The sequence below is a fragment of the Equus quagga genome, chromosome 13 (genome assembly GCF_021613505.1).
Source record: "Equus quagga isolate Etosha38 chromosome 13, UCLA_HA_Equagga_1.0, whole genome shotgun sequence".
Classification (NCBI taxonomy): domain Eukaryota; kingdom Metazoa; phylum Chordata; class Mammalia; order Perissodactyla; family Equidae; genus Equus; species Equus quagga.
The window spans coordinates 34,500,969-34,528,543 of record NC_060279.1 but is presented as its reverse complement, the minus strand read 5'-3'; the positions used below and the strand labels follow the sequence as shown (position 1 = coordinate 34,528,543).

Below are 27,575 nucleotides of genomic sequence, written 5' to 3'. Positions count from 1 at the left end.
CAAGATCTAGACTACTATGGAAGAAGTTCTAGTGAGGTGAGACTTGTGAGTATTTCTGTTGTGAAAGATCTGGATACCTAGTTAGTAATCATATGTTTACAAGAGCATTCTCTCTTAAATAAGATATTTTCTTCTTGTTTCTCTTTTGCTCCATTTTATTTAATACATATCATTGTGCTTAAACCTCAAAATAAAATCTCATTTAATCTTCCATAAAAACAACTCCAATTATTATTCAGTCAAATGCATATATTGAAAATTAACTCCCTTTTAATCTTCTGTTTCTACAAAGGATATTTAGTGAATTTGACATTATTTCTGGCCTCAAGAGTCTTCTGTCTTTTGTTTGCCTGGAGGAGGGAGAGAAATATGTAGCATCTGTAAGAATATAAGTGAATATAGTAATGGGTTCATTGTCTACTGGTCGAGTCTTTCACACTTCTTTCCTTTGCTTACTACTCAAAGTTTCTTCAATACACTGTGCTTCTTTCTACTTCAGGATGTTCAGAAACCAAACCTGGTCAAATTTTTTCATCCTCTCAGTCTCAATTTATGTCTCCTTCTCAGGAAATCCTCCCTTATGTTTCCTCAGGCTAGGAGAAGTCTCCTGGTGTTTAATTGTATAGGATCTTTGTTTTTGCTTGAGGAAGATTATCCCCGAGCTAACATCTGTACTAATTTTCCTCTATTTTGTATGTGGAACACCAATACAGGGTGGCTTGATGAGCAGTGTGTAAGTCCACACCTGGGATCCAACGCCACGATCCCTGAGCCGCTGAAGTGGAGCATGGGAACCTAATCACTACACCACAGTGCCAGCCCCTAGATCTTGTTTTTTCTTTTCTACCACTTACAACAACTGTAATTAACATTTGTCATTTTACCCAGACTACAAGTTTCAAGAGTAGAGTATCCTGTCTGCCTTTTAAACCACTTTATCCAAGTTACTAGTGCAGGATCGGCCTCACGATATACTCTAAATAAATACAATCGCCCAATAAAATAATAAACACCAAATACCAAGATAAGAATTTCACAGAGTCCGTTGAAGCTTAAATAAGGGTAATCTAATCCAGGCAAGAATGCAATATATAAATAAAAATAGAATGTTCAACCACACACACACGCACACACACACACACACATGAAAGTGGTGGAAAAAGGAAGAGAGTTTAAAGGTTTGGGGAAACCCACATAGGAAAACCACACACTAACACCTGGAAATGAAATAGGGGAAGCCATGTTTTATAATTGCATGTTTTCATTAGTTCTGATTGTACTGTTCTGAAATGTGGATTTGCTAGACTTTTATTATATCTCACAAATATAAGAGCCAGTCTAATAACTCATTGAAATATCTACCAATGACCCCTACTGTTAAAAAGGAGAGTATTTTTCTTCATACATAATGAAGGGGAAAAGATTATGGTGGGTCAGAGTGGCAACAAACTACATCATTTACAATTTTTTACCTTTCCTTCTCTCACTTTTTCTTTCTTTCCTGATTATTTTAGGAAAAACATGATTCAATACAGGCAACCAATCACTGAAACAAAATACAACTTTAAATTACCTGAAATTCCAGCATCCAGATTATACCACATGTATATCCTTTCAGATTTTCACTGCTTAGGTATATACATAATTTTTCTGAAAATAGTGTCCAACGTTATTTAATATTCCATAATCGATTTTATTTTTTAATGTATTATAACCATCCTACACATCCATAAATAGAGAAAGAAATAATGACTTAAAAATTAAAATGCTCAAATGCATGGATGTCCTTAAATGTATTAAAAAAAATCCCATGTAGTATAAAATTTCTATATCCTCTATTATAATTATCTCTGTAATGAATATACTTCTATTCTCTATTGTCCTAGTATGTCACTCCAAGTAGTTGTATAATTTTTTTCATTTGGGTCCTGTACCTCTCTTGTCAGGTTGCATTCCATGCTACTATTGTTGCTTTCATATATAATTATATTATCACTGATTAACGTGCTTGGGGAAAGTGCTTTCCTGTGTTATGTTAAATTGGTCACATTGATGAGAAGTCAGATACAAGCAAAGATTGCTGTGTGTACTATTCCAGCTCACACCATTCTAAGTATTTTTGGTCTGAGGCAGTAGCCAATGTGGCTCCATGGTCTTGTTTTTATGAAGCCCATGGCCTAACCTTGCCTCTCACACTTCCTCCTATAGATTAGACAACTTTCCCTCCATAAAGTATCCTGAATCAACTCATATGATCTCAAGCCACTGTGGATAGAAGGGAATGAAGACAAACCAATCCATTCCCAGGTTTTCTGTTAGCATGCTGATTCCTAAAGACCTGACATTGAGAAGTGCAGTGTATTCATGTTGAGGGCCATATTTCCAACAATAGTGCCCTGAGATTGTTTGCATTAAATGACTTAAGGAGGTCAACCAGCACATGTGTTTCTCACTTCTCATAACACAGGATTATTTCTTGGGAATGGGCAGTATGAGTTGGGCTCTCAAAATGACCCAGTGTACACCACTTACAACTGAAAATTGATATCTGTGCCTTATGGTGGACATCAGTCTCCATTTTTAGTGCTATTCAAGATGAGGTTTGGGGTTTTTTTTACTATTTTTATTTTCTTTTGTCATTTAAGTGGTTAAAGATATATTTGAATTTATTATTTTATTACATAAAGAGCAAACAAAATTTCCAGGATCAATATTCTTTACAAATACGCTTCAGGAACAGCTGTGAATGGGTTCTTCAAGTTACATAAGGCAAGCCTTCAAATTTTTGTTCAACTTTCTCTTCGAATACATAGGATTAAAAGTATTGACTTGACAAAGTGAGCTTTGTGTGGTGATTGAATATGAAAAATCAGGACTATCTTGACTATTGATGGTTAGGTGAAATTTTCCCATAGGATATGGGATTAGGCACCCTATTAATACACATTCTTTCAAGATATCTCCCTGGAAGGGCTGTAGAAAAAGATTCATTAGGCAAGCTTGACATTTAATCAGTAGGATTATCTATTTTTTGCCACGAGGATCAATGACAAGAGGAAAACAGTCGATATTCATATATATGAGATACAATCTTTTTAAGCCCCAACTGAACTACATCAATCATCATTTTATTTTCATTTGAATAATGCATTCTCAATCAAGCTTGGATTCTGGTTGTGACATGTCATCAGAGTAAGAATGGATTGGCTACTATTCCCTGGGATATAAATACATTCAACAGGTAAGCATATGATCAAAACATTCAGGGCTGTCTACTCTGACTAACCATAGTTAGAGGGAGCACTTCAATTACATAAAACTATTTCTATGCTGCTATCATCTCAGCTAATTCTTATACCACCGACAGCTTCATAACCCCATTATATTTGTCTCCTAGGATAGTCCCTTAATTTTACCCTCATTACTTTGCATGCACTCTCTTAAAGAGATCATTCTTATAAACATAATTATTTAATTGACAAGTAATAGCCTCCCTAATGTCCATCTCTACCCTTAACTTAAGACCAGCTCAATGCATCCACACAGACAGTACTAAAGTCTGTGAAAAAGAACTGTAAAAGTCCACAGGTATGTACAGCACATGTGGCAGATACTCCTTGGTTTTCTCAGACTTATTCCTGCTTTTGTGGAATTATACAGATGGTTTCCCAATTCAGACTTCAACTTCTCCTCCATCACCCTAGTTTATATTTACCCAATAAACTTTCTTTTCCCTTGGGGTGACCTCACAGCATGTACAAATTTAGCTGGTCTTTGAGACCCTTCTTCCAGTCATGGCTTCATTCTTCGTGAAGATCAGATAGTGGGTTATAACAACACCGTCTGCTGATTGGTTCTATTTATCTGACATCTGCAGATTCTCCAGATCGTATCCAGTGTCATTAACAGGGGGAAAACAAAACACAATGCAGAAGAAAGTATTTATCAGGCCCTCCACCCTTTTAAAGACTTAGTGTTTTTCAGAATTTGAAGGCTTCGATATTGTAATTATATAAGCCAATTACACACTTGTGTTTTCTGTGTACAGTTGAGAATGACAAAGGTAATAATGAAATTCAGTCATTGAAGTAATGGATCCTAGGCATAAATAAGAAGATAACTAGTGCACAATTCATTTACAAATACTCTACGAAGGATTCACATACTTAGAATGATTTTTCCAACTATGTGAATGTGTTATATACTACTGAAAGCACAAGCATCTTCACAGCAGAACTTTTTCCATGCAGGAAGTATGCTCAAGTACTGGTAATGATAGACGTCTCTACTGAGATCTCCTCCTACTGCCACTCTGAACAGGAAAGGAGAGAGAAGTGGCTGGCTGACTCATCTCTCCTCTTTTGAAATTAGAGCCTCATTTAAGGGGAGTTGGTGTCTACTGATCCACTTTTAAGCCTGCTGGATAAGAAAGTTCTAATGTTTTAACTCCTTTCAGCTATAAACAATTTTTTTTAAAAAAATTTAAGAGAAAAACTTAGCTCTAATTTTTCATTGTGACTGAGATGTTTACAGAAAGGAACTGTTCAGTTTCTGTGGCCAAGGAAATCAAAAGCTATGAACACTAACGGGAGGAGTCTCAAAACTATTTTATAAATACTTAACTTCTTCTTTCCTGAAGGATAGCAAAGTTTGAGAAGCCAGCACTAACCAAGTTAAGTGACTCTAGCCAGTACCTTTTCTTCTTGTTATGTTTCAAAATACTTCATTTTCCTCTTCCCTTCGTGAGATTTTCAACATCCTCCATTTCAGAGTCTGAGATCTTTAGTGACTTCTCTTCCTACTGGTGTGAACAAACAGTGATTCTTGCATTTCTGGTGAAGATCTCAAGATCTATAGACCAGAGTAGCAGTTTCACATTAGGTGAGTCCTATGAGGTTTTCTGAACAGACAGATCCCAGTACTTATTTTGTAACCACAAGATCATAAGAGGAGAATTAGTCTTGGTTCTTCCAGGTGGGGATGTGGGAAGTGAGTGAAGGGCAGTAGGGCTATATTCAGAAAAGTGAAAACCAGAGTAGCTTGATTCTAATCCTTCATCTACCTAGGAATATACTATACATCTTTTATTCTACTACAACTGAACCCTGAACAAAGCGAAATGCATTTTGACGATTGCAGATTCATACTACAACTGTTTACAACATGAGTTAATATTTAGAAGTAGGCTTTGGTTTTCTTTTTTTAAAAAAAAAAAAAAAGATTGGCACCTAGGCTAACAACTGTTGCCAATCTTTTTTTTTTAAGGATTGGCACCTGGGCTAACAACTGTTGCCAATCTTTTTTTTTCTGCTTTATTCCCCCCCCCCCCCCCGTACATAGTTGTATATCTTAGTTGCAGATCCTTCCAGTTGTGGGATGCGGGATGCCGCCTCAACGTGGCCCGCGAGCAGTGCCATGTCCGCGCCCAGGATCCGAACCCTGGGCCGCCGCAGCAGAGTGGGCAAACTTAACCACTCGGCCACGGAGCCGGTCCTGGCTTTGGTTTTCTTGCCTGTAGGGTGAACAGAAAACTTGGTGGCTGTGGTGAGAGGCTGGGTAAAAGACAAGATGGTGGTTTGGAAAAAAGTATCATGAAATAGTATTAAATAAAAAAATACATCTGGATATAAAGTTGTATTATATGGTGTTATCACAATTTTACAAAATGAGAACAAACACATACACATAGCATAAAATTTCCAAGTTTCACACAGTCACTCATACATGGTGTCTTAATATTTTTATAAGGATGCTTAGTTTTTACTCCATTCCACACCATGTGTTAGAGGTAGTATTTCAGCTACTTGGGGAATCCCCCTGCTTTCCTCAAAGTTAGAGATAAACACCGGCGGTGAGAATTTGTAGGAAAAGAGTAGCTGGAGTCAAATCTATACTTATCTTTTGGAATGCTTTACTCTTTCTGTAAAGCCTAGTCCACAAACCTTTCACATGTGCTTGAGAGGAATGTAAAGATTAAATGTAGGTTTTGGAATTTTCTCAATATTAGATAAAGTTTTTCATTTAACCTTGTTAGCTGTGATGGTCAATTTTTCTAAATATTTTCTAAATTTTTTCTATATTTTATGTGTTTGGTTAAGTGAGAAATCCTAAAATCTTGAACCATAAGGATGAATTTGTCAAATTTTCCATCCAGTTTTCCCAATTTCTAATATAAATATTGGAAGGATATATATGTATATGTATGGATTACACACATATACATATGTACTATATATACACATGTATATATAAACACACATACGTATATACAGTCACGTGTCACTTAACAACAAGGATATGTTCTGAGAAATGCATCGTTAGGTGATTCATCACGGTGCAAACATCATAGAGTGTACTTACACAAACCTAGGTGGTGTAGCTTACTACACACCTAGGCTCTACGGTACTAACCTCATGGGATAAGCCTCATATATGCAGTATGTTGTTGACCAAAATGTCATTATGCAGCACATGACTGTATGTATAAAGGGAAATAGAGAAATACTACATAATATGTAATATTATTTTTAGTAACATGAAGGAATATAAAGTACTAACAAATAATATATATTTATTACTATTAGGAAATGCATGATTAGAACTGTTGTATATTCTTGGATCTTAGCCTTTTATCATTGCGTAAATGTAGGGGAGGAAAAATAATTTTCCCTTTCTCCGAGGTTCTTGGCTAAGCCCTTCCTGTAATAAAAAGACAGATTAACAGGAAAAAAAAGTATAATTTTGTAGTATGGGAGACCCACAAAGAGATGAGACGCAAAGGCAGTCAGGCAATTGAGGCATAAATACCATCTTGAGCTAAGGGAAGGGACATGGGTCTGGGCTTCAAAGGAAAGGAAGGCAATTCACAGGAAGATGGGAAGAGCAGATGTTTGGTAAACAAGTGGTTGGCCTGCCATGCAGATAAGTCTCTCAGATGAAAACGTCTCTGGTAATAGCTTTCTTTATGGTATAGATCCCATTTCTAAATTCTTTTAGGCAGTTAAGGGGGTGATAAAGAGCTTTCTCTGAGTTGGCTGGGTCTTGATTGCCTTCAGTTCCTCACGCCAATGTGGCATATTTGGAGTGGTACATTCTGTTACCCTTCAATGAAGAAACTCCAGTTCTTTGTCTTATGGTCTATTTAAAGCTAACTAATTAGGATAAAAGTTCATCATTAAATTACAGTTTGCATGATAAAATTTTTACAACTTGTTTTTTCAACATTTAAATGAACTTTTGTCAGCAAGATATAGGTAGATTAAAAAATAATGTCACTTAAGGGTTTCACCCTTTATGATATTCTGTTGAATACTATATTTTAGCTGATTTCCTCCATCTCTTTTTCAGTTTGTAGCACTTATTCTATGCTTCCTTCTTCTTTGTTGTCAGTATTTTTAAATGTGCATTTCTATTGTCCCTTTAAGGGCAAGTACTTAGCAAACTCATATCCTCTTTCTCTCTACATTTCACACATAGCGTTAATCTACTTCCTGTTTTGTTTCTCTTTGGTTGGGGCTTGATTTATTTTTAAAACATTGACAGACTGAATTTAGTTGTTCACTCACCCTTTTTCATGAAGTATTTCTTGACTTTATGTATTTGTTTTCTTATTGAACACTATGTCTAAAGAGCGTTTTGGTGGGTGTCTGTGTTTTGCAAGTCTCCTGATTGTTAATCATGTCAGTTAACATCAGAGAATTGTTTTTTAGGTCCTACATTAAAATGCAATCTTGGCTAGATATAGCATTCTAGTTTCAAAATGATTTTTCCTTTTAGATCAGTTGGCAACACCTTTCTGAAACTCTTAAAGTCACATAGGATTCAGAGTTTAGAATTTAAGTGACTTAAGAAAGCCTGTGTAATGCACTCACCATATATGACATATTACATAGATGGCCCAGTAGGGTCTAGGTAGTGACTTCCAAATCAAATGTACTGATACTTCTGCAGCAAAGCATACAGCATTCACACTATAGTGAGATTTAAAGATTATACATGAACTCCTCAGATCAGTTTTTATTTTGCTAATAAATTTTGTTACTAAATTCACACACTCACATGCAAACACACACAACCCTTTTGGTTTCAAAAGGATTTTTTGTTTCAAAAGTGCAGATAGGGTATTGAGGGCAAATAATATTGAAAATTACTCCATTGTCCTTCTAGATGCAGTTTTGCTGTTGAGAATCTAATTCTTCAGCCTTTGTAGTTCAGGAAGCTTTCAGAATTTTTGCTTTGTTGCTGTTGTAATATAGAGACACACCCTTCACTGTCTCTGTATTAGGTCTTGGTGTGAGTTTTCTTTTCCTCTCCTATTTGGCACTCTGTTGGCTTTATCAATTTGAGGACATTCGTGTTATTTGAATTCCAAGAAGTTTATCCCATTATTTCTTCAAGTATGTTTTCTTAAGATTTTATTTTATTCCTTTTTCCCCTCAAAGCCCCCCAGTACATAGTTGTATTTTCTTTGTTGTGGGTCCTTCTAGTTGTGGCATGTGGGATGCTTCTTCAGCGTGGCTTGATGAGCACTGCCATGTCCACTCCCAGGATTCAAACCAAGGAAACACTGGGCCGCCTGCAGCGGAGCACGCGAACTTAACCACTCGGCCACAGGGCCAGCCCTTTCTTCAAGTATTTTTTCCTTTCTGTTCTAGTTTTCTCTCCTTTTGCAACAAATAATACGTGGACATTGATTGGAAATTTAACCAGTACTCTGACATCTCTTACATATTCTTTTATATTTTCTATTTCTGAATTCCAACCTATCTCCTTGTGCGAGAGATAGCAATCTGATTTTACCAAGCACTTGTAGGGGAGGAGGAAATATTCATCTACCTTTTAGGTTTTTATGGCTGGTCTAAGAATTAAATTGTCATGAGACAGAATAACAAGAGAAAATCAAACAAGTTTAATAACATGTGCACTGGGAGAAACACAGGAAAACTAAGTAACTCATCAAAATGGCCAAAGCCACCTCCTTAAATATCATCTTCAGCTAAAGACAAAAGAGGATGTTAGGGGTAGTGGTTTGGGACTTCAAAGGAGAGAAAGGCAAGTCACATGGAAATGGAAAAGCAAATGTTTGGTAAACAAATGTTTACCATGCCTTTCAGAGACAATGGGACATGAGAGGACTTTGATCAAATGGACCTTACTGGATTCCTCCCTGTCTACCACACTCATTTGATTTATACTATAATTATCTATGGTGATAGCTCCTTCCTGAAACAAGCTTTCTATATTAAATTCTTTTAGGCAGTTAAGGGGAAGGTCAAAGTTTCTTCCTGAGTCTTTTGTTCTTAAAAGTAATTAAGCCACAGAAACACATTTGAGGTGGCAAATTCTGCTCCCCTACACGCTCGTTTACCTCCTAGGTATATCCATTGCAGCCAAAATATTAAGTTCCAGAACCAGGTCTTCTGAACTCCAAAGCCTAAACTCTTAGGACTCATATTCTGCTTCCTCAGTCAGTGTGTTGGGGGAAGATATTGGGAAGAAAAATGTCATATTGATAAAAAGTCGTTTTTCACAAATAGTGATTCATAATTACCTTTAGTGTTCAGGACACTATGTATAAAAGTATTCAATGCAAGGCTTTCCCTTTGACTCATATCAGGCTGAATATATCTCCATTATTTGTATAATTTGGCAGAATTTTAAATTAAATTTGATAGGTTTAATGTAGACCATGTATTCACTAATTCTACTTTTCAAGAAAAAAGCTAGGAGGTTCTTTTCAGACAAAGGGCCTGAAAAAGCAAGATGTGCTATATATTTCTGGAGCTTAAATATGAGAAATGGAAAGCAGGAGAAGTAAAAAAAAGATAAAATACAAATTATTCAAGGTCTCCAAGACAGTCTAGGAGAAAGGAAATTTTCCTAAATTTGGGGAACTATTAAAGGAAAAAGATAACTGACTCTTAAAAAAGAACTGATTAGAGACATTAAGACTAAAAGTGGAAAATCAAGCAATTGTTAAAGTAATTCTCACCAATAAATGCCACGATCTTGCACTAGGGAGCAGCAAAAGGACAAGGGTATGGGGACCTCAGACACAGAGAATGTGGTCAAGCACAAAGTTTATTCATTTGGTAAGGCTGCCATAACAAAGTTCCACAGACTGAGTGACTTAAATATCGGAATATCATCTCACCGTTCTGGAGGCTGGAAATCTAATATCAAGGTGTCAGCAGGATTGGTATCTTTTAAAGCCTCTCCCCTTGGCTTGCAGATGGCTGCCATCATTCTACCTCTTCACATTGTCCTTCCTCTGTGTGTGTCTGTGTCCTAATCTCCTCTTTTTTATAAAGACACCAGTCGTATTGGATTAGAGTCCACCCTAGTGACCGCATTTAACTTAGTTACTTCTTTAAAGATCCTGTCTCTAAATACAGTCAGTCTGAAGTAGCAGGAGTCAGGACTTCTACATGTGAATTTTGAAGGTACACAATTCAGCCAATAACACCAAGGGAGAGAGGATGCTAGTAAGAGCAAATTAGGAAAGAGGCAAATGGACAAGGGTCAATATCCCAGCATGGATCTGTAGGGCTGTGGCTGAAGATTATTCATATAAGGTGAGAAGCTGCAGCTCATTTTGCACATAGTCTACTTTAGTCATAGTGAGTGGGAAGAGTCACGAACCCACAGGCAGACATTCAGGGATAAACTGTAGCCCCAAGAAGGATGGGAGGAGGAAGCAGAGACTCTGACACTGTATGGCCCATACTCTAAATAGTGCAGTAATTGTCTATTTCCAGACCTCCTTCCATGATATCCAACCCTGACAACTCAAATATCATCATTAATAAGGAAGAATTTCTTAGAAGTTCCTGATGCAGTAGTTTTCAACACATTCTACACAGTGACATATCTAGTGATTATAGTCCCTCTTTGGCACACACACCCATGGACAGCTCTTTCATCTGGAGCACTCACTCACATAGACACAACCAGCATTTTAAATTGTCTATATAAGTGTATAACACTACATGTCATTTTTTTTCTTGTAGGCTCATCCATAACTTGAGACATGGTGAATGAATACAAGAAAATTGTTCTGCTGAAAAGATTAGAGCACATCAATGATTATTATTTTAATGTAGTCAAGTCCCTACTGGCCCATGATTTGGGATTGACTACAAAAATGCAAGATGAATATAACAGAATTAAGATTGCTCATCTAATGGAAGAAAAGTTCCAAGGTGCTGCCTGTGTGAACAAACTAATAGAATTGTTAAAAGACATACCAGAATTTAAAGGCCTTTTTAAAAAACCTAGAAAGGAGAAGCAAAAAGGTAATACAGAAGATCCCAAGCATGACTGCCCTGCCCTGACCCTCCCCAATCTTGATTAGAACAAAGTGAGAAGTTAAAAGGAAATAGGGAATCCCCTCTCACTGTCGCTATTCCCATACACTTCCCAACCTTGACTAGAACCCTTCTTGGTCATAGTTGGTGCATCTCTTTCCCTATTTATGACTCAGTAGCCATGATAATGGTAGTACTTCACATGTCAACAAATTGACCACTTAGCACATCTACTTTCTAATGGGGATTTTTCTATGTTGCAAGGCATATTTGGGATGCAGTGGAAAAAACAAAAGCAAGAGGGAGTTGAGGAGATGCTGAGACTCCCAGTACATTAAAAAGATGAGAAAATGACAAAACAAAAATACAAAAATTGTTTTTTATATTTAACCAATAAATGAATTTAGTCTATTTAGACTATTTTCTCCATCATTACTCTTCATAGCAAAAAAGATGAGGTAGCACTTAAATGAAATCCTACCCCTCAGAGATGTGAAGAAGTTCTTTCTCTTATAAAGTCACTGGGTTAAGAAAAAATATTTTGTAAATGCAAAAGCAAATAATATTACTTTGTTACGTAACAAATCCAGATCACATTTCCTTTTACTGGTTTCTCCACTTTGGACAGATCTTTTACAGATGGTGACCCACCAGGCAGCATTAAAAAATCTTGAATTTTTAAAAGGAAATGATAGAACAGGTTAGGAAAAGAGTTTGACTGAGGTACATGGGAATCTAGATGACGAAAGGATGTGTTCACTGTGCACGCAACCAGTATGCAAACCACTGAAGAACGTGAGACAGTGTCCCTGCCTGTATTGTTACCATTGGTCCCCTTGCAGACTGGCTGGCCAATGCAGTCAAGGTAGACAAAAGCATACCTAGACCTACAAGCAGGAGCTGAGTGGAAATAATAGTGAAACTGCTTCAGCTGTCTTAGACCGGCTGCTCTGGGTTTACATGTCCTCCTTTTTTCTGCATCAGTTGAAAAGAATATTAAATCCATTCCAGCAAAAGGAACAACTCCAGTGAAAAAGAGAAAGCAGGAAGCAGCGGGTCTTGCTACACTTACACCCACCACAAGTAGTACTGTGACATCTGAAGGAGCAGAGGAGACTCCTGTGGCTCGGGTATGCTTGAGAGAGAGATGCAGGCTTGAAGCCCCACAGAAGGAACTCTGCTAAGGCATTTCCACTCATTCTCCCCATTAGGCACTTGGTTCTTCATTAAGTTTCCCATCAAGGTCAGATATACCAAATAAATAATAATTGATCATATTCGTGAAAGGCAATGAGCTTTAATAAACCAATGTGAATATATATGACATAATTCTAATATCTTCATATCTTCTTTAGGCATGTGTTAACTGGAGAAACAGATGATAAAATGTTCTTTCCATGTCAAAACTCAATTTTTCTAATTCTAAGTTAGCCACATCCTACCACAGAGGTTATTAGAGGAGTGATGTGTGTAAACACCTCTTTTTTTTCCCAAAGATTAAGCCCTGGACTAACATCTGTTGCCAATCTTCCTGTTGTTTTTTTTTTTTTCTTCTTCTCCCCAAAGCTCCCCAGTACCTAGTTGTGTATTCTAGTTGTAGGTCCTTCTAGTTCTATATGTGGGACACCACCTCAGCACGGCTTGAGGAGTGGTGCTAGGTCCACACCCAGGATCCAAACTGGCAAAACCCTGGGCTGCCAATGTGGAGCACGCGAACTTCTCCACTCGGCCACAGGGTTAGTCTTTCTCTTTTCTCCTACACCTAAAAACACTTTTAGCTATAAGTAAATCAACTACTCAGCAATGAAAATATGCCCTGCTTCATTTGATACAAAAACATTAACAAGAAAATTAAACAATTTTCAGAAAAAGAAAAAGACAGCCAAAGAAAATACTGCAACCAAAAGGATTAAGGTGTTCCAGGAGCATGTTCAGCCTTCCTGTCCTGCAGGAGCCAGCACATCTGAAACCACTGGCTGTCCCTTGCTTCCTCAGATCTCATCATCAGCTCCATCCTCCACTTCCATAACTTAGGTACTTTATTCCTGTTTCCCTTTTCCTTCATTTTATTCAACCGAAAAATATAGTAATCAGACCTTGAGATTGAAATTCTGATCTCATCCTCTACTTAAAAATAACTCCCATGATTAATTAGTTGATAAAATATGTAAATTGAGAATTCACTACATTTTAACCTTTTGCTTCCACAAGGGATACTTGATGACCTTGACATTATCTCTGACCACGGTTAGTTACCTCTCTTGTGTTGTTCTGGGAGACAGAGAAAGAGGTGTAGAGTCCAGAACAGTACAGGTGAATGCAGCAGTCTGTTCACTGTCTACTGCTCAAGTCTCTTTCACAATTCTCCCCTTGGCTCACTAATCTGTGAAAGTTTCTTCAATACACCATGCTCCTTTCTTCTTCAGGATTTTCACAAGCCATTTTTCCTCTACCTGGACATCTCCCAACTGACCAAACATATCTACCCTTTGGATCTCAATATTGCTACCCTATCCTCAGAGAGTCCTCCTTTACACCCCTGCAGCCTATGTGAAATCATCATGAAGTTCTTTTTGGTAGGACCTTATTTCTTCCTTTGTACATCACTTAACGACAACTGTACTTAATATGTTTGTCTTCCCCACCTTACTCTGCGTTCCAAAATGACAGCTACTTTGTCAGCTGTGTGGAACTCCTGTAACCCAGAGCCTAGTTCTGTACCTGCCTCACAGAAGACTCTCAATAAATACATTTACTCAATGGAAAAGTGAACACTGAGTACTAAGATATGAATCAGCTTAGCAAGTGAAAGACAAATGACAGTCATCTAATCCAGTCAAGGAAGTGATACCTATTGTGAATCTTAAAAGGTATAAAAACAAACAGAAGAAGTAGTGGAATAGGGAGGGGAGTTGAGAAGTTTGGGAAAATCTAGACAGAAGGAAGAATATACACCAAGAGTTGCAGATGAAAGGAAGCGGGCTGCACCTTATAATCAGAACTTTCTTATAATACTTACTAAGTTGTACTCTTCTCAAAATTGGACTGGCTAGGCTTTTGCTATGTCCCTCATTCATTGCAGACAGTCTAATAAATGATTGAAACCACAACGAGTTTTATTCCAAAAATGAGGGGTTTATATTTCCTTGATAGACAATAAAGAAGATTAAACCATGATGGGCCACAAGTGGTGAAATCACAACATCAGCAGTAATTTGGTCATACTTTGTTATTTTTTTCTTATACAAAAATTTTTCTTAATACAAGATTATTTCAGAAAACAAAATGGGAAATGCAGACAACCAGCCAGTGAAACTAAAAATAATTAAATTTGAGTTCCCTGAAATTCCAAATTCCAGATTATACCACATTCTTCTCTCTATTCTTTCACATTTTCTCCTATGTAAGTATATACATAACTTTCTGAAAATGGTATCATATAATGATTAATATGTTGTAACCCATTTTTTATTTTGCGTATTATGACCCTTCTTTCAAGCCCATAGAGATAAAAATAATTATTTAATGAGTAAAAAATCTAGTATATCAATTGGATTGATATACTAAAGTTTATTTTAAAAAATAGTTCTGTATATTGACTTTCCAATATCCCCTATCACAAATGTATTTGCAATGAACATATTTGTACTTGTCTCTAATTGTCCTATCATATCTCTCTGAGTAGTTGTATAATTTCTTTCATGGGGGCCTGTATTTGTGTGGTTCCTTGTCAGGGTTCATATCACTGTTACTACTGTTATTCTCATGTATGAGTCTTTTTTTACTGATTAACTTCATTGAGGAAAGGACTTTCTGATATCAGGCTGAATTAGTCACTTTGATGAAAAGTAAGATCCAGGTAAAGTTCAATCACCCACAGATGATCACTGTGTAATATCTTGTGTCAGACTACTCCAGGGTCTGCTGGTTTGTGGATGAGGCTAGTATGGCTCCACCAAATGGTTCCTCTGAAGCCCATGGCCCACTCATGCCTCTAGCTCTTCTTTTCATTGATTAGGCAGCCTCCACTTCATTTAAAGTGTTCTGCTGCAATTCAAGGAAACCAGGACACTACAGAGAAAGAATATTAAAGATAAACCACTCTGATCTCTGGTTTTCTATTAGCATGCAAAGCATAACAGCAACACAAGAGCAATGGATGCTGAAAACATTGTCATGAAGTAAATTTAAGAAAATTTTAGAATAAAATAATAATGAATTTCTAGTCTTTCTCTTACCAAATTAAAGGACCAGCAAGTGTAAACATAGAGAAAGTAAAGTTGACTAGCACTGATATGGAAAATAGAGCCTACCACAAGTACAGGATATCAAGAGTTTTCAGTTATCACAGTGCAGACAGAGCCATTTTGAGGGTACAGCTCAAAATGCCTCTATCTAAGATACAATACTGCCACAACAGGTGAGAAAACACAGAGTTGGAGCCGCTAAAAATCCCCTAATCTAAATAGGTTCAGGCTAGAGACACTCTGGTGAATGCCATTTCCACTACCACAGCACTTCTCAATGTCAAGGCTCTAGGAGACAGCATTTTCCCTTGACTTTAATCACAGATCATGAGACATCTTAAGGGATCTCCTGTATTCCAGACCTACTCTTCCTTAGCTCCATCATGGACTAGTAATTTCCCCTTGGTAGTCAGGATCAATCATCCCATCCAACAATGTAACTCCCTTCTTTGCCTTTTTATTCAAAGGCACGGACAGCCGAAAGTGGCCAGGTGGCTGCCTTAACTTCCAGTTCAATGGAATCATTGTTGTGTCTCCTGGTGAAAGCATTCCTTCTTGTGGAATTAAGACCTCTAGGCCAGCAGAGCATCAGTTCATGGGGACGGAAAGCAAAAATTTTGCTAGCAGATCACTAACAGTAATAGTAAATGATACTCCCATTTCCACTCCTTGATTCCTGGACCTGTGATCCTGGCTTCTAAAGAACCTGTAAAGTAAGTTCGTTGATCAGAAGCAATGCTGTTTGGAATACATGATGGTGGTTAAGATTCTGTAAATCCATAGTTGGTAGTCTAGGCAGAAGCACTGCATGCAGAGAATGCAAATTCATATCCAGAATAAGTGGCTCTTATGGTAAGAACATAATGCTGCCCCTTCCATGATAAAAGTGGCCCAATGTAATCAACCTGCCATCAGGTAGCTGATTGATCACCTTGGGGAATGGTGCCAATACTGAAATCACTCAGTGTTGGTCTCTGCTTCTTGCAGTTTGGGCTCTCAGCAGTGGCCCTACCAAGTCACCTTTAGTGGAAGTCCATGTTGCTGAGCCTATGCATAACCTCCCTCCCTGCCACCATCACCACCTTGTTCCTGAGCCCATTGGGTAATGGCAGAGGTGACTGGGTAAAGAGGCTGGCTGATATCTGCAGAACAGGTCATCCTATCCACTTGATTATGCAAATCCTCCTATGCTAGGGTCATCCTTTGGTAAGCATTCACATGGGACACAAGCATTTTTTCCCCCATTTAGAGAGATCTATCCACATACGTCTTCCCCAGATGTCTTTGTCACCAATTTTTCAATCATATTCCTTCCAAGTCCCTGGTAATCAACCAAACCATTGGTCACAGTCCATGAATCTCTATATAATAATGTTTGACTCACTTCTCCTTCCAAGAAAAGTAAGCAACCAGGTGAACTGCTCAAAGTTCTGCCTACAAGGAGGATTTCCCCTCACCACCATCCTTCAGGGATGTCCCAGAGAGGGCTTGTAGTGCTACAGTGATCCACTTCTAGGTGGTTCCTGAATATCATGCAGAACCATCTCTAAACCTGGTCTGAGTTTTCCCTTCTTCTGTCAACTGACCATAAGGAACTTCCCATGCGACCACAGGTGCAGACAGGGTGAGAGAAGGTAGCGTAGCAGGAGAGGAGACCATGGACATTTAGGCCATTTAATCAGGTAACTTACTTGTATATTCAGGGCTTATTGGAACTCGGGTCTAGTTATAAGTCTAGAAGCAAAGAAGGATGGTGGGGTGAGTCCTAAGGAGAATCAGTACTGTCTCGCAAGGCAACTTTTTTCCAGCAAAGCAGGACTAACTTCCTCAGATGGGGAGGAGTGGCTGTTTTTACGATAAAGAAGACTCATCAGAATTTAGGGGCTTAGTATCTCCAGCTTCATCAGGATCTTCCCATATGTCCCCATTCCAATTCTCAGAATCTCATTCTTTACCAAGCAATAGCCTCACTAGATATCCTGTAAGGTTGGGAATTCAATTTGCATTGCAATTCAGTCACTCACTGGATGAGATTCTACATTTGATTATCCGCAGTCTCAGCTCTGCAGCTACAGGAGGTAAGGGTCTATTTCAAGACAGACATAGAAGCTTTCAGGTCATTTATGCAGCACTTGAGCTGGGAATTTAAATTCTTGAGCTCATCATTTTCTTTCCCCACTTTTTCAGGTGAAATCAGGAGCAAGAAGCCAGTCTCACTATACTTGTTAGTTTGACAAAAATGTTCAAAGGTATCATATAAACGATCATCCAGAAATTTGTCTCAGAAGTATTTGATCATGAGTATTCAATGATGATATTTTTCATATTTCTATTGCCACATCATGCCATGGAATATTCACACTCTTTACTATTGGAAATAGAATTATTAACGCCTTTAAATCAAACCAAATTGAAGAAGCAATTTCAGAAACCTCATCTAAAAATAATTCAGAAATCTCATCCTTAGGTATCTGTTCCTCTAGAGTCATTTTGTAGAAAAAAAAAAAAAAGGTCTGCTTTCCTTCAAACAATGGAAGACACAATCACACAAGCTTGTGACTACAGAAGAATGGAATTCCTCCCAGGAGCAGAGCCAGCCTCCACTAAATGCAGCAATCAATGCATTTCAGTTCAGTCACCATCAACAAACCCCATTTAGTAGTTCCTTCAACAAAGTACCATGCTTCTGTCCCTATTCCTTCAGCTCCCTAAAATCTAATTATAGGTGCGATCAAATCTTGAAAGAGCTTCTCATCTAATCTCTGACTAAATACAATTTCTTTGGCACATCTCTCATTAATTTACCAAGTACATAATTGGAAATACCACCAGATTCTGTCTTTTGCTATTTCCAAGGTATGCATTCATTAAATTATTCCTGATCTCAAGAGAATTCTTGACTTTTATTGGTCCAAGTACAGAGAGATAGTGTGGGAAAATAGCCAGACTAGTAGAGAGGGCTACAAACAGGCTATATCTGTTCATCCCTTATATTCCAGTTTCCAGTCACACCTTTGACTTTTCCTCACTAACCATACTTCACCATTTATTGTCAACATTCCATGCTCCTTCCAATATCATGTGTTTTAACATATGCTACTTTCCTTTTGTTTGAAAAACGAGTCTCCTGTCTCTATTGCTTCAATCTTTTCTGATGCTAACCTAATCCTTTCTTTGGGCAAATTCTCCTCCTAGAATAGATAAAATCCTCCTATTGTTTCCTTTCACCAGTCCCTGTATTTTCCTTTACAGAATTTATCACTATAATAAATCTATGTTTTTCTTTCCTGCTAGAAATAACTTCAGATTATAGGCACCCTGCTCAAGAGGAACAGAAGACAGGTTGGAATAATGAGTTCATATCTGTGTGCATTAAATTCTGTCCTAGCCTGCCTTCTACTTGGCCTTGATATCACCAGTGCAGTTAGCTCCACCCAGGGCACAGAAGCCTATATCTGCAGTGAATGAGCAAGCAACTTGAAAGAAAGGCAAGAGGATCATTAGGTCACTATTCTCTAATCTAGTTTCTCACCCAAGCCCCAAGCCCCAAGCCACAAGCCACACTCTGACCCAAAATGCAGCCTCTGCCACCACCCCATACATACCAGTTGAACACAGGCTTCCTATATACTGGGTTTCTCAATGTTTTAGTTTTTATTGTTGATTTTGTTGTTAGTTCCAAGAGTCCATATTTCTTTAGGTAGTTTTAAAGATTGTATTTGTGGGATAGAGCAAGCATCTGATATCTTTTTGCCATCTTCTCACAAGTGACCATTGATGGAGCCCATGTCTAGTCATTACCAGTTCAGATGGCACTTCACTGATTTTTGTGAGTATCTTAGGACAACTCAACTTTTCTTATGCATACTGGCTTGGAAGGGTCTATGTGACCCTTGCTAAGATCCCACTGCCTAAATGGGTGACACAGCCGTTTCTTCATCCACAGTAACATTTCTGTTTTACCTGTACCTGTTGAGCACAGGAATCCTAAGAAGAATGATATGCTTCCATGGCCACATACATGTAAACACACCATATCATCATTTCTTCTTTGATGTCCATCCACCTTCATAAGAGCCCTGCAAAATGATTCTAGAATACTCTTTGTATGATCTACCAGATGAATAGGATATTCTTGCTCTTATTCTTCATGAGTTCTGCCAAACATTTTGTCTATGATATGGACGCTTTAAGCTCTTGGATTCAAAGCCAGAAGGAGACCATTAAAATCTTTTGTTTCTTCTGTCATGTCGCCCTTCAAACACAAAGCATAGAAGTGCATGAATAAACACAGAATGAACAATGGTAGTCTAGAAAGAATTACAGTGATGGGAAAAAAAATCAGTGGCCATTTAAAAATATTATCCAACCAAACATTAGCTTTTAGATATCTAAATTCTACTGTTGTGATGGAAGCATTATTTAATTGACTTTTAAAGGATGATAGTCAAGATGCTTCTGTCAGTGGGATTACATTACTACATGTGGAAGACCTAAGTGGAGAAGCTTCTTTTATAAGCTGCTTCCCATAACTCCTCAGTCTGGGGCTTCCAACAACAGGTTCATCATAAAGCACAAAACATCTGTATGTAGGAGAAGACACACAAACTCAGACTGTGGAATAACATTGACAATAATGTACATTTATTGAGCATTTGCTGGGGGGAAGGACTCTAAAACTTGTGTTCTTCATGTAAATTATCTCATTTCCTCTTTATTACATGTCCCCATGAGCACGCTATTGTTACTGCCATTTCACAGATGAGAATAATGAAGCTCATAAAATTTGAAAGTCTTCCTCAAGACAACAAATCTAGTGAATGTTAGAGCCAGGGTTCAAATCCAGCTTTAGTAAACTCTAAGACGTGAGCATTTAATGGGCATATAATGCTTCCAGCGTCAGAGTACACTTGTTACAATGACTATGATTCATTTTGAGGAATTTAACAATACAGTGATCCTTTTTTGTTTGTCTGTTTGTTTTCATTAGCTCAGCTTTTGTAAGTCTTCTAACGAGGAATGAGGTGCTTAGTGTGGTAAAAAGATATTTTAATCACTCCCTAGGCAGGAACTTCAAGGCGCTCTCTTCTCTACCTCTCTATCAACAGGTGACAGTATACAAATTAGATTACTGAATGCTAGAAATGGTAAACTCAGTGGCAAATTAACATCAAAATATGAACGTTAAGAAAGAGTTTTTATTAGTGATATTGAAGGTAGTCAAGACATATGATTTTCCTTACACATGGTATAAAAATTAAGGTATTGATAATGCTTAGGTGTGTTGGGGCCCAGGGCAGGCCACTCCAAAATATCCCAATATCCAAATATCCAAAATATCCCACAATAGCATATTGACCATTTTGAATTAAAATTCCTTGAGAAGTAATAAGGGCATTCTGACCCTCCTGTCTCTGTTCCCCTTGAAAGCAGGAAATCAATCTCCCCTGTGAAACGGGCTCTGCCTGCATCCAGATCACCAGGGTGAGGGGATTCCAGGCTGAGAAGCCTGTGTAAACAAACCTTGCAAATGTACTACCTCAAGCCTAAACTCTGCTCAAATTCCTCACTAATTACATACCCCCAACGTAAGTTTCTTTGTCCTGTCAATTCTTCACAAATTTCTTAGGTTTTTTGTGTAAAAGAACATACATACACTGCCTGCTTTGTTCACTCTCCAAACATTGTTTCTCTATGATCTCCAATACATACATATTCAGCTGGGCTTTTCTCCTATTGATCTGGTTTTGTTTTAATTTTATTATTAGTCCAACGATAAGAACTCAAGAAGGGAAGAAAGGGAATTTTCCCTCTCCCCGACAGGTGAAATTTTGAATTGTTCTGAATGTGACTGACATTGCTGAAGGATTTTGGCTCTCTGATGTACACTACAAGGAGAGCAGAATCCTGCCTCTGGAACTGTGGCTTTAGGAGAATACGTCTGACAAGGAGATGATCAGAGCACCCCAAAAAGTGAAGAGCTGTATTTCCTGAAGGCTGAAGAGCAGAGGATAGAACCTAATTTGAGTATTTGGCTGATGTGAAAGGCTTAGTTAATAAACGTCTGGAAGTATAGAAGTTTATGTTCTAACACTTATTTCTTTACTAAAGAATAGCCCCAGGAGCTGTGTTTGACCCTTTGGCTCAGGCTGGATTTCAGCTTAGGTAGAATCAGGATGCCATCAGAGAACAATGAAATTTCAAGCATCCAAGCTTTTAACACCTTAGTAAAGTGTTTAATACTGGTTGGGTTGCGAGCAGTAGAGATGATGAGGGTATCTCAACATATGCTATTATTCCCGGGAAAATCAGTAGAATAAAGATGCTGTTTTTAAAAGTAAGAATGAAATGAAAATATATTGTTTCACCTGATTTTCAAACAATTAACCAGAAAAAAAGAATAAACATCAATCTTTTCTTCAGAAAAGGAATGATACAACTACCAAAACAGATGACACCATGAGAATGCAGTTATCCCACGAACACAGTCAGCTTTCAGAACCTTTGGGGACCAGCACGTACCCAACTGAGTGCTGTCCCCAGACTCCTCAGATGCCTCCACCAATCCCATTAAGCATTTCCTTAACAAAAGTACGAGGTTCCTATTTCCAATGTTTCCCTCCCTATGATGTAATAACAGGGATCAACAGAACCTTGAAAGAGCTATTCACTAATTCCCAACTACATGCAATTCGATATTTATTTAAATAACTCATTTATTTATCAAGTGTATATTTTGAGATGCTACCTAAATGCAAATTCCAACTCTTCTTATGCCATCGTCTGCATTAGGATATTCTATGACCTAGTGGGCAGCTAATCATCCCTATTCTGTACTGCATATAATTAGTCATTTGCTTGTTTAATTTGATTTTTGTGTTTCCCTCAATAGGTAGTGAAAGACACAGCTTGCAGTGGAATAGGTGGAGAAATACAGAGCCAACCAAAACACTATCACCAATTCTTTCTCTTTCATTTTTTATTGTGTAAATAATAACATTTTAGAAAATTCAGGAAATGTAGGTGCACAGACAAAAATAATTAAATTTTAACTATTTGAAATCTATCCTCTATCCAATGAAATGCCACATTTCAGTAAAGTCTTTCTGATTTTACCGTTTTGTTATATGTATACAAAGAATATCGTTTTTTCCAGATTGGATCACATTACACATATTTTTCTATAACCCAGAGTTTTATTTTCACTTACTAGATTTGAAGTGTTATTTCACTCAACCAACACACATTTAAATTATCATTTTAATATACGAGAACAATTGCATGGGTGTTTAATACCCGTATAGATAAATAATCCTGCATTATTTGACTTTAGGTTATTTCCAGTATTCCCGATACCCACAATGAACATAATAAGAACATGAGTCCATTAGGTCTTCTTTCATGACCCTCAGAGTAAATACATAACTTCCTCCTTACGTCCTGTGCACTTCTTATGAGGATGCTGCTATCGCTCCTATTAAGAAATTTCTTGTTACTGACTAACATGCACTGGGAATGAGCTTCCTGATGTTAGGGTGACTTGACTACATTGATGAGGAGTCAATCAGAATTAAGCCTCATGACCCAATGAACTGTAATTTTCCAGGTGAGATCACAAGGAGCACTGCCAGTCTGTGGAGGCAGCCAGTCTGTCTCCATGCACTGGTCTCTAGGAATCCCATGGCCCACCGTTGCCCAAATAGTTCCTCTTACAGATGAGTAGTCCCCCCTCCAATTCAAGGTGCTCTCCTAAAATTCAGAAATGGTGCCGATCACTGAGTACACAGGAGGTTAGAGGAAAATCCCCTGGCCCCTGGCTTCTCCATTGGCATGCTTCTCCTAAGGGATCACATTCTTGTAAGGGGCTTCTCCTAAGCCTCTATCCAGAACACCTGCCATTATTCCAACAGGAGAAGGTGGAGGAGGAAAAATAATTTCCCCTCTACCCTCTGAGTTCTTGACTGAGACCCCTGTAATAAAAGACAGATTAACAAGGGGAAAACGAGCAGAAGTTTATTAACATGTATACCATGTATACATAGGAAATACCCTGGATAAATGAGTAACTCCCTGAGGTAGCCTAAGCCATCAGCTCAAACATCATCTCCAGCTAAAGTCAAAAAAAAGGAAAGGTGGGAGGAGGCCAGTTATGAAGAGGTTTCCAGTGAAAAGCAAGGTAAACAAAGGTAATGTTTGTTGTGCCAATTTCACCCAGTTCCTCTTCCATTGATAAGATTCTCTTGCCATTTATTTAGAGCTATCCTTCTCCTCCTGGTACTCAGGGAGGGAGACATCCTTACAAATGGAGATTGCCTTTATGAGTAAATTTCACTTACAAGGGACAAATTCAGTTCTGTTTTTAGAGCTTCTCTTGTGTCTGCTGCTTTTCAAAATAATCCTATGCTGAGGAAGCATATTTTGGTGTAGCTTATTCTGCTACTCTTCAAAAGCATCCATCCAGGACATCTCTAAATAAGGGAAGTTCCTGGGATCCTTGCAGTGACTTTCTTCCTAACCCCTTTCAACACAGTACTGCTTTCTTGGAAAAGGGCTTTGTGATTTGGGTCATTAAATTGCCACATCTACCAGGATTAGTTCTAGAGGAAATCAATTGTTCCTCACTGGAGCCATTCCCCACTCTCAGTGATATTAAAGGTGACTTATTTTCTTCCATATTTATATCTTACTTTGCTCACTAAAATGAGTTGATGGGATAAATTAATATTTTTTTTTCATCTTTACCTCTATTAGAAATCACTACACAATAGCATCACTATTGCCCACTGCCCCTACACTGTACATAGCTCTCCCTAGGAGAAATACTTTTTCTCTTGAGTTAATCCTTCTTAAAGAAAAATATACTTTTTTCAAAACTCATAAAACAGTGAAAAGAAGAAATAATATTGCTGTTTAAATCTTCTCCATTTTTTCCATTGGTTAAATAATACCATGTCAGCCATATTTGTCTAGTTTTTTTCCAAGTTCACCTGATTATGGTGTTGATACCGGCTCAACAAAAGGTTGACATAAGGGAAGCCATATTGTAGAAAAGAGACCATATTGTAACATTGAATGACCTCTGCCTAACTAACCCAGCTGGATAAGCACCTACCAGGAGATTTTATGACCCTGCAGATTTTATGACCCTTGCTTGTGCATATACCTCCCAGCTGCAATAAGACAATAACTTCCTTCTTTTGAATTCTTTGGGAATGTTATGACCTCTGAACAGAGAGTCTACGCTGATAGCCATCATAAATGAAAACTGAAAGATCTGGTGTGGCAACTCCCAGTCTGTAACACCAGAAGGTCAACATTCCTAACCTCCTCCCCTATAACCCCCTGGCCTATATAAGAGCTTCAAGATTCTGTGCCCTCCTGAAGATGGTTCTTTTGGACATTAGTTTGCCATCTTCCCTCTTGCTAGCAAACTGTAATAAAATGCCCTTTCTCTGCTACCATCTTGCCTCTTCATGATTGGCTTTTGTCTGGCAGCAAGTGGATTGTATGGTAACAGTGTTGGTTGAGGGTCAACATCTAGCCTGAGAAGGTTCTCACTAGAGGGCAACTGTAATTCTTTTCTAAATTGTGCCTGGTTTTGGTGTGTACTTCAATGTAGAAACCAAGATTGAAGGCTGTACCTAAAGAAGCTTCCAGGGAAGAAGGTTTCCAGAGGGGCCCCAAAGAAGTGATGGTACTGAAAGCAACAGAGCCATTTGCATATGCTGTCAGCAAAGGGGAGAGAAAGATGTTTCATGCCACAGTAGCTACTGAGAGCCAATTCTTCCAAGTGAAGGTTTTTGATATCAGCCTAAAGGAGAAGTTCATTCCAAAGGAAGTCATTGCCATATCGGATTATGTTGGATGCAATGGGTACCTGGAGGTGTACAATGCCTTATCTGTGTCTGATGTTAATGCTGACCAAAAGATGGAGGTCTCAAAAAGTCTGATTGCAAATGCAAATGCAACTCCTAAAATCAGTCATCTGTACTTGCAAGCTCCAGGAACATTTGTGAATGGGATGTATGAGGTGCATAAGGTAAGCCCACACCATTGTAATATTTCACCTGCAACCTCATAATTTAAAAGGCTTAACTGACTATTTGGTGTTTGGTTAAAGTCCTAAACACAGGACCTCAAAGCCCCACTGCCCACTTCAAGATATGGGTGAGAAAATCTCTGAACATTCCTCTTCCCAAGGTAACAATATGCAAGTTCTTTGGCAAGAGATTCCCCAGAAGCCTTGGCATTTTATCAGCTATAATGACCCATTGACAGCCACCCAGGTAGAGGACAGTGCAGAGTTTATATCAATATATGTATGCTTATGATTTGGTTTCTTTGAGTTCTGCCTCATCTATTTCAGCTACAGCTTAAATCTGATTGTGAATAAAGAATTACCCTCTCAAGCTTGTATTCCAGTTGTGACAACCAGACTAAGAAATGAATAGAGTACTCTGCCCTAGAACATAACTCTTTCCAACAGATAGCTAAGATTCTGAGCATCTGAAGTCTAAAGTGCTCTTATCTCTTCATATTATTCATCAAAAACTTGTTGAGCAACTGACGACTTTGGCATTAACTAAGCGAAATATGGATGTTGAAAAGAATATAGAAATCATGTAGTTTAACACCAATGTATAAATACGGACAAAAAATGCAGGATTTTGGTGAATTCTTAGAGTAGATATTTCAGTCCAAAACATCATAGAAATACTAAACTTTGCTGACCTAACTTTTTTTTTTTTTTTGAGGAAGATTAGCTCTGAGCTAACATCCGTTGCCAATCCTCCTCATTTTTGCTGAGGAAGATTGGCCCTGAGCTAACATCCATGCCCATCTTCCTCTACTTTATATGTGTGACACCTGCCACAGTGTGGCTTGATAAGCAGTGTGTAGGTCCACACCTGGGATCCAAACCAGCAAATCACAGGCTGCTGAAGTGGAACATGTGAACTTAGCCACTGTGCCACAAGGCTGGCCCCCTAAATATTTATATGAAGTATTGTTTCATACTCCATTATATGAGTCTTCTAGGGTAGCTCTTTACTTTTACCCCTGTTGTTTTCTGCACACTCTGTTTAAATGACTATGCACATATATGTTTTTCTAGAATTAAGGAGTAAAGTGAGATAGAAACAAGAACAACGGGACTGGCTGATCTAGATTCAAGATTTGGGCAGATTGGAAAAGAGTGAGTAAGCGTATATCCAAGTTCCTTAAGAAATGTCAGCTATTCTGAAATGGAAGTAGGAAATGAGGAAAGTAATCAATTCTTTCAGAAGAACCCAGTAGACAAAGACCTACAAGAAAGAAAGCTAGACAGAGGATTCAAAAGGGAGAATTCTCTGAATAAGATATGTTAAACTATTTGGTACCTGTAATTCTGGACCTACAGCTCATAAATTAACCTGTCACAGATAAAAATTTCACTAACACTCCATATTTCTCATAGATGTGGATATTACCGATTCAGTTCTCAGAGGATGAATGTTGTCTTTCTTTTGCAGAAAACGGTTAGGAATCAATTCATTTATTATGAAATAAAAGATAATACAGGGAAGATAGAAGTTAGGATGTATGGACGACTGACCCAAATCAACTGTGAAGAAGGCGATAAACTTAAACTAATCTGCTTTGAATTGGCATTAAGTGAGAATAAGTGGCAGCTGAGATCTGTAATTCACAGTTTCATTAAGGTGGGAACTTCTGGGGGAACATCATCCTTCTAAACTAGAAGACTTTGAGAAAGCTAGACTGCTGCTATTGCAGAAAGAGTCAAACAGGTGGAAAAAGAACTAATCCTTCTACTTAAGTGTGTGTAAACATTCTTTCTTTCCATCAGTATTTCTTTTCTTAAAGAATACTTTTAATCATATTGAACAGAGGAACCAGATATGCACTCAAAAGATGTGATACTTATGATAAATATGTAGAATTGGTTCCATTTATCAAAGCAGGGAGATTATTTAGCAAATTTGGGCTTTATTAAGGCAGATTTGTTTTAAATCCTGCCTCTGTG

The 27,575-nt window shown here is 38.0% G+C and overlaps 1 protein-coding gene across 1 annotated transcript in view; it reads left to right on the top strand.

Moving 5' to 3' along the window:
* Window positions 1–27,575, top strand: part of IFI16 (interferon gamma inducible protein 16) — a 70,141-nt gene that overhangs the window by 18,109 nt on the left and 24,457 nt on the right. The window contains exons 7-8 of the mRNA XM_046682004.1: window positions 25,173–25,592; window positions 27,064–27,252. Coding sequence (XP_046537960.1) covers window positions 25,173–25,592; window positions 27,064–27,252 — 609 coding nt within the window. The remainder of the gene's footprint in view (window positions 1–25,172; window positions 25,593–27,063; window positions 27,253–27,575) is intronic.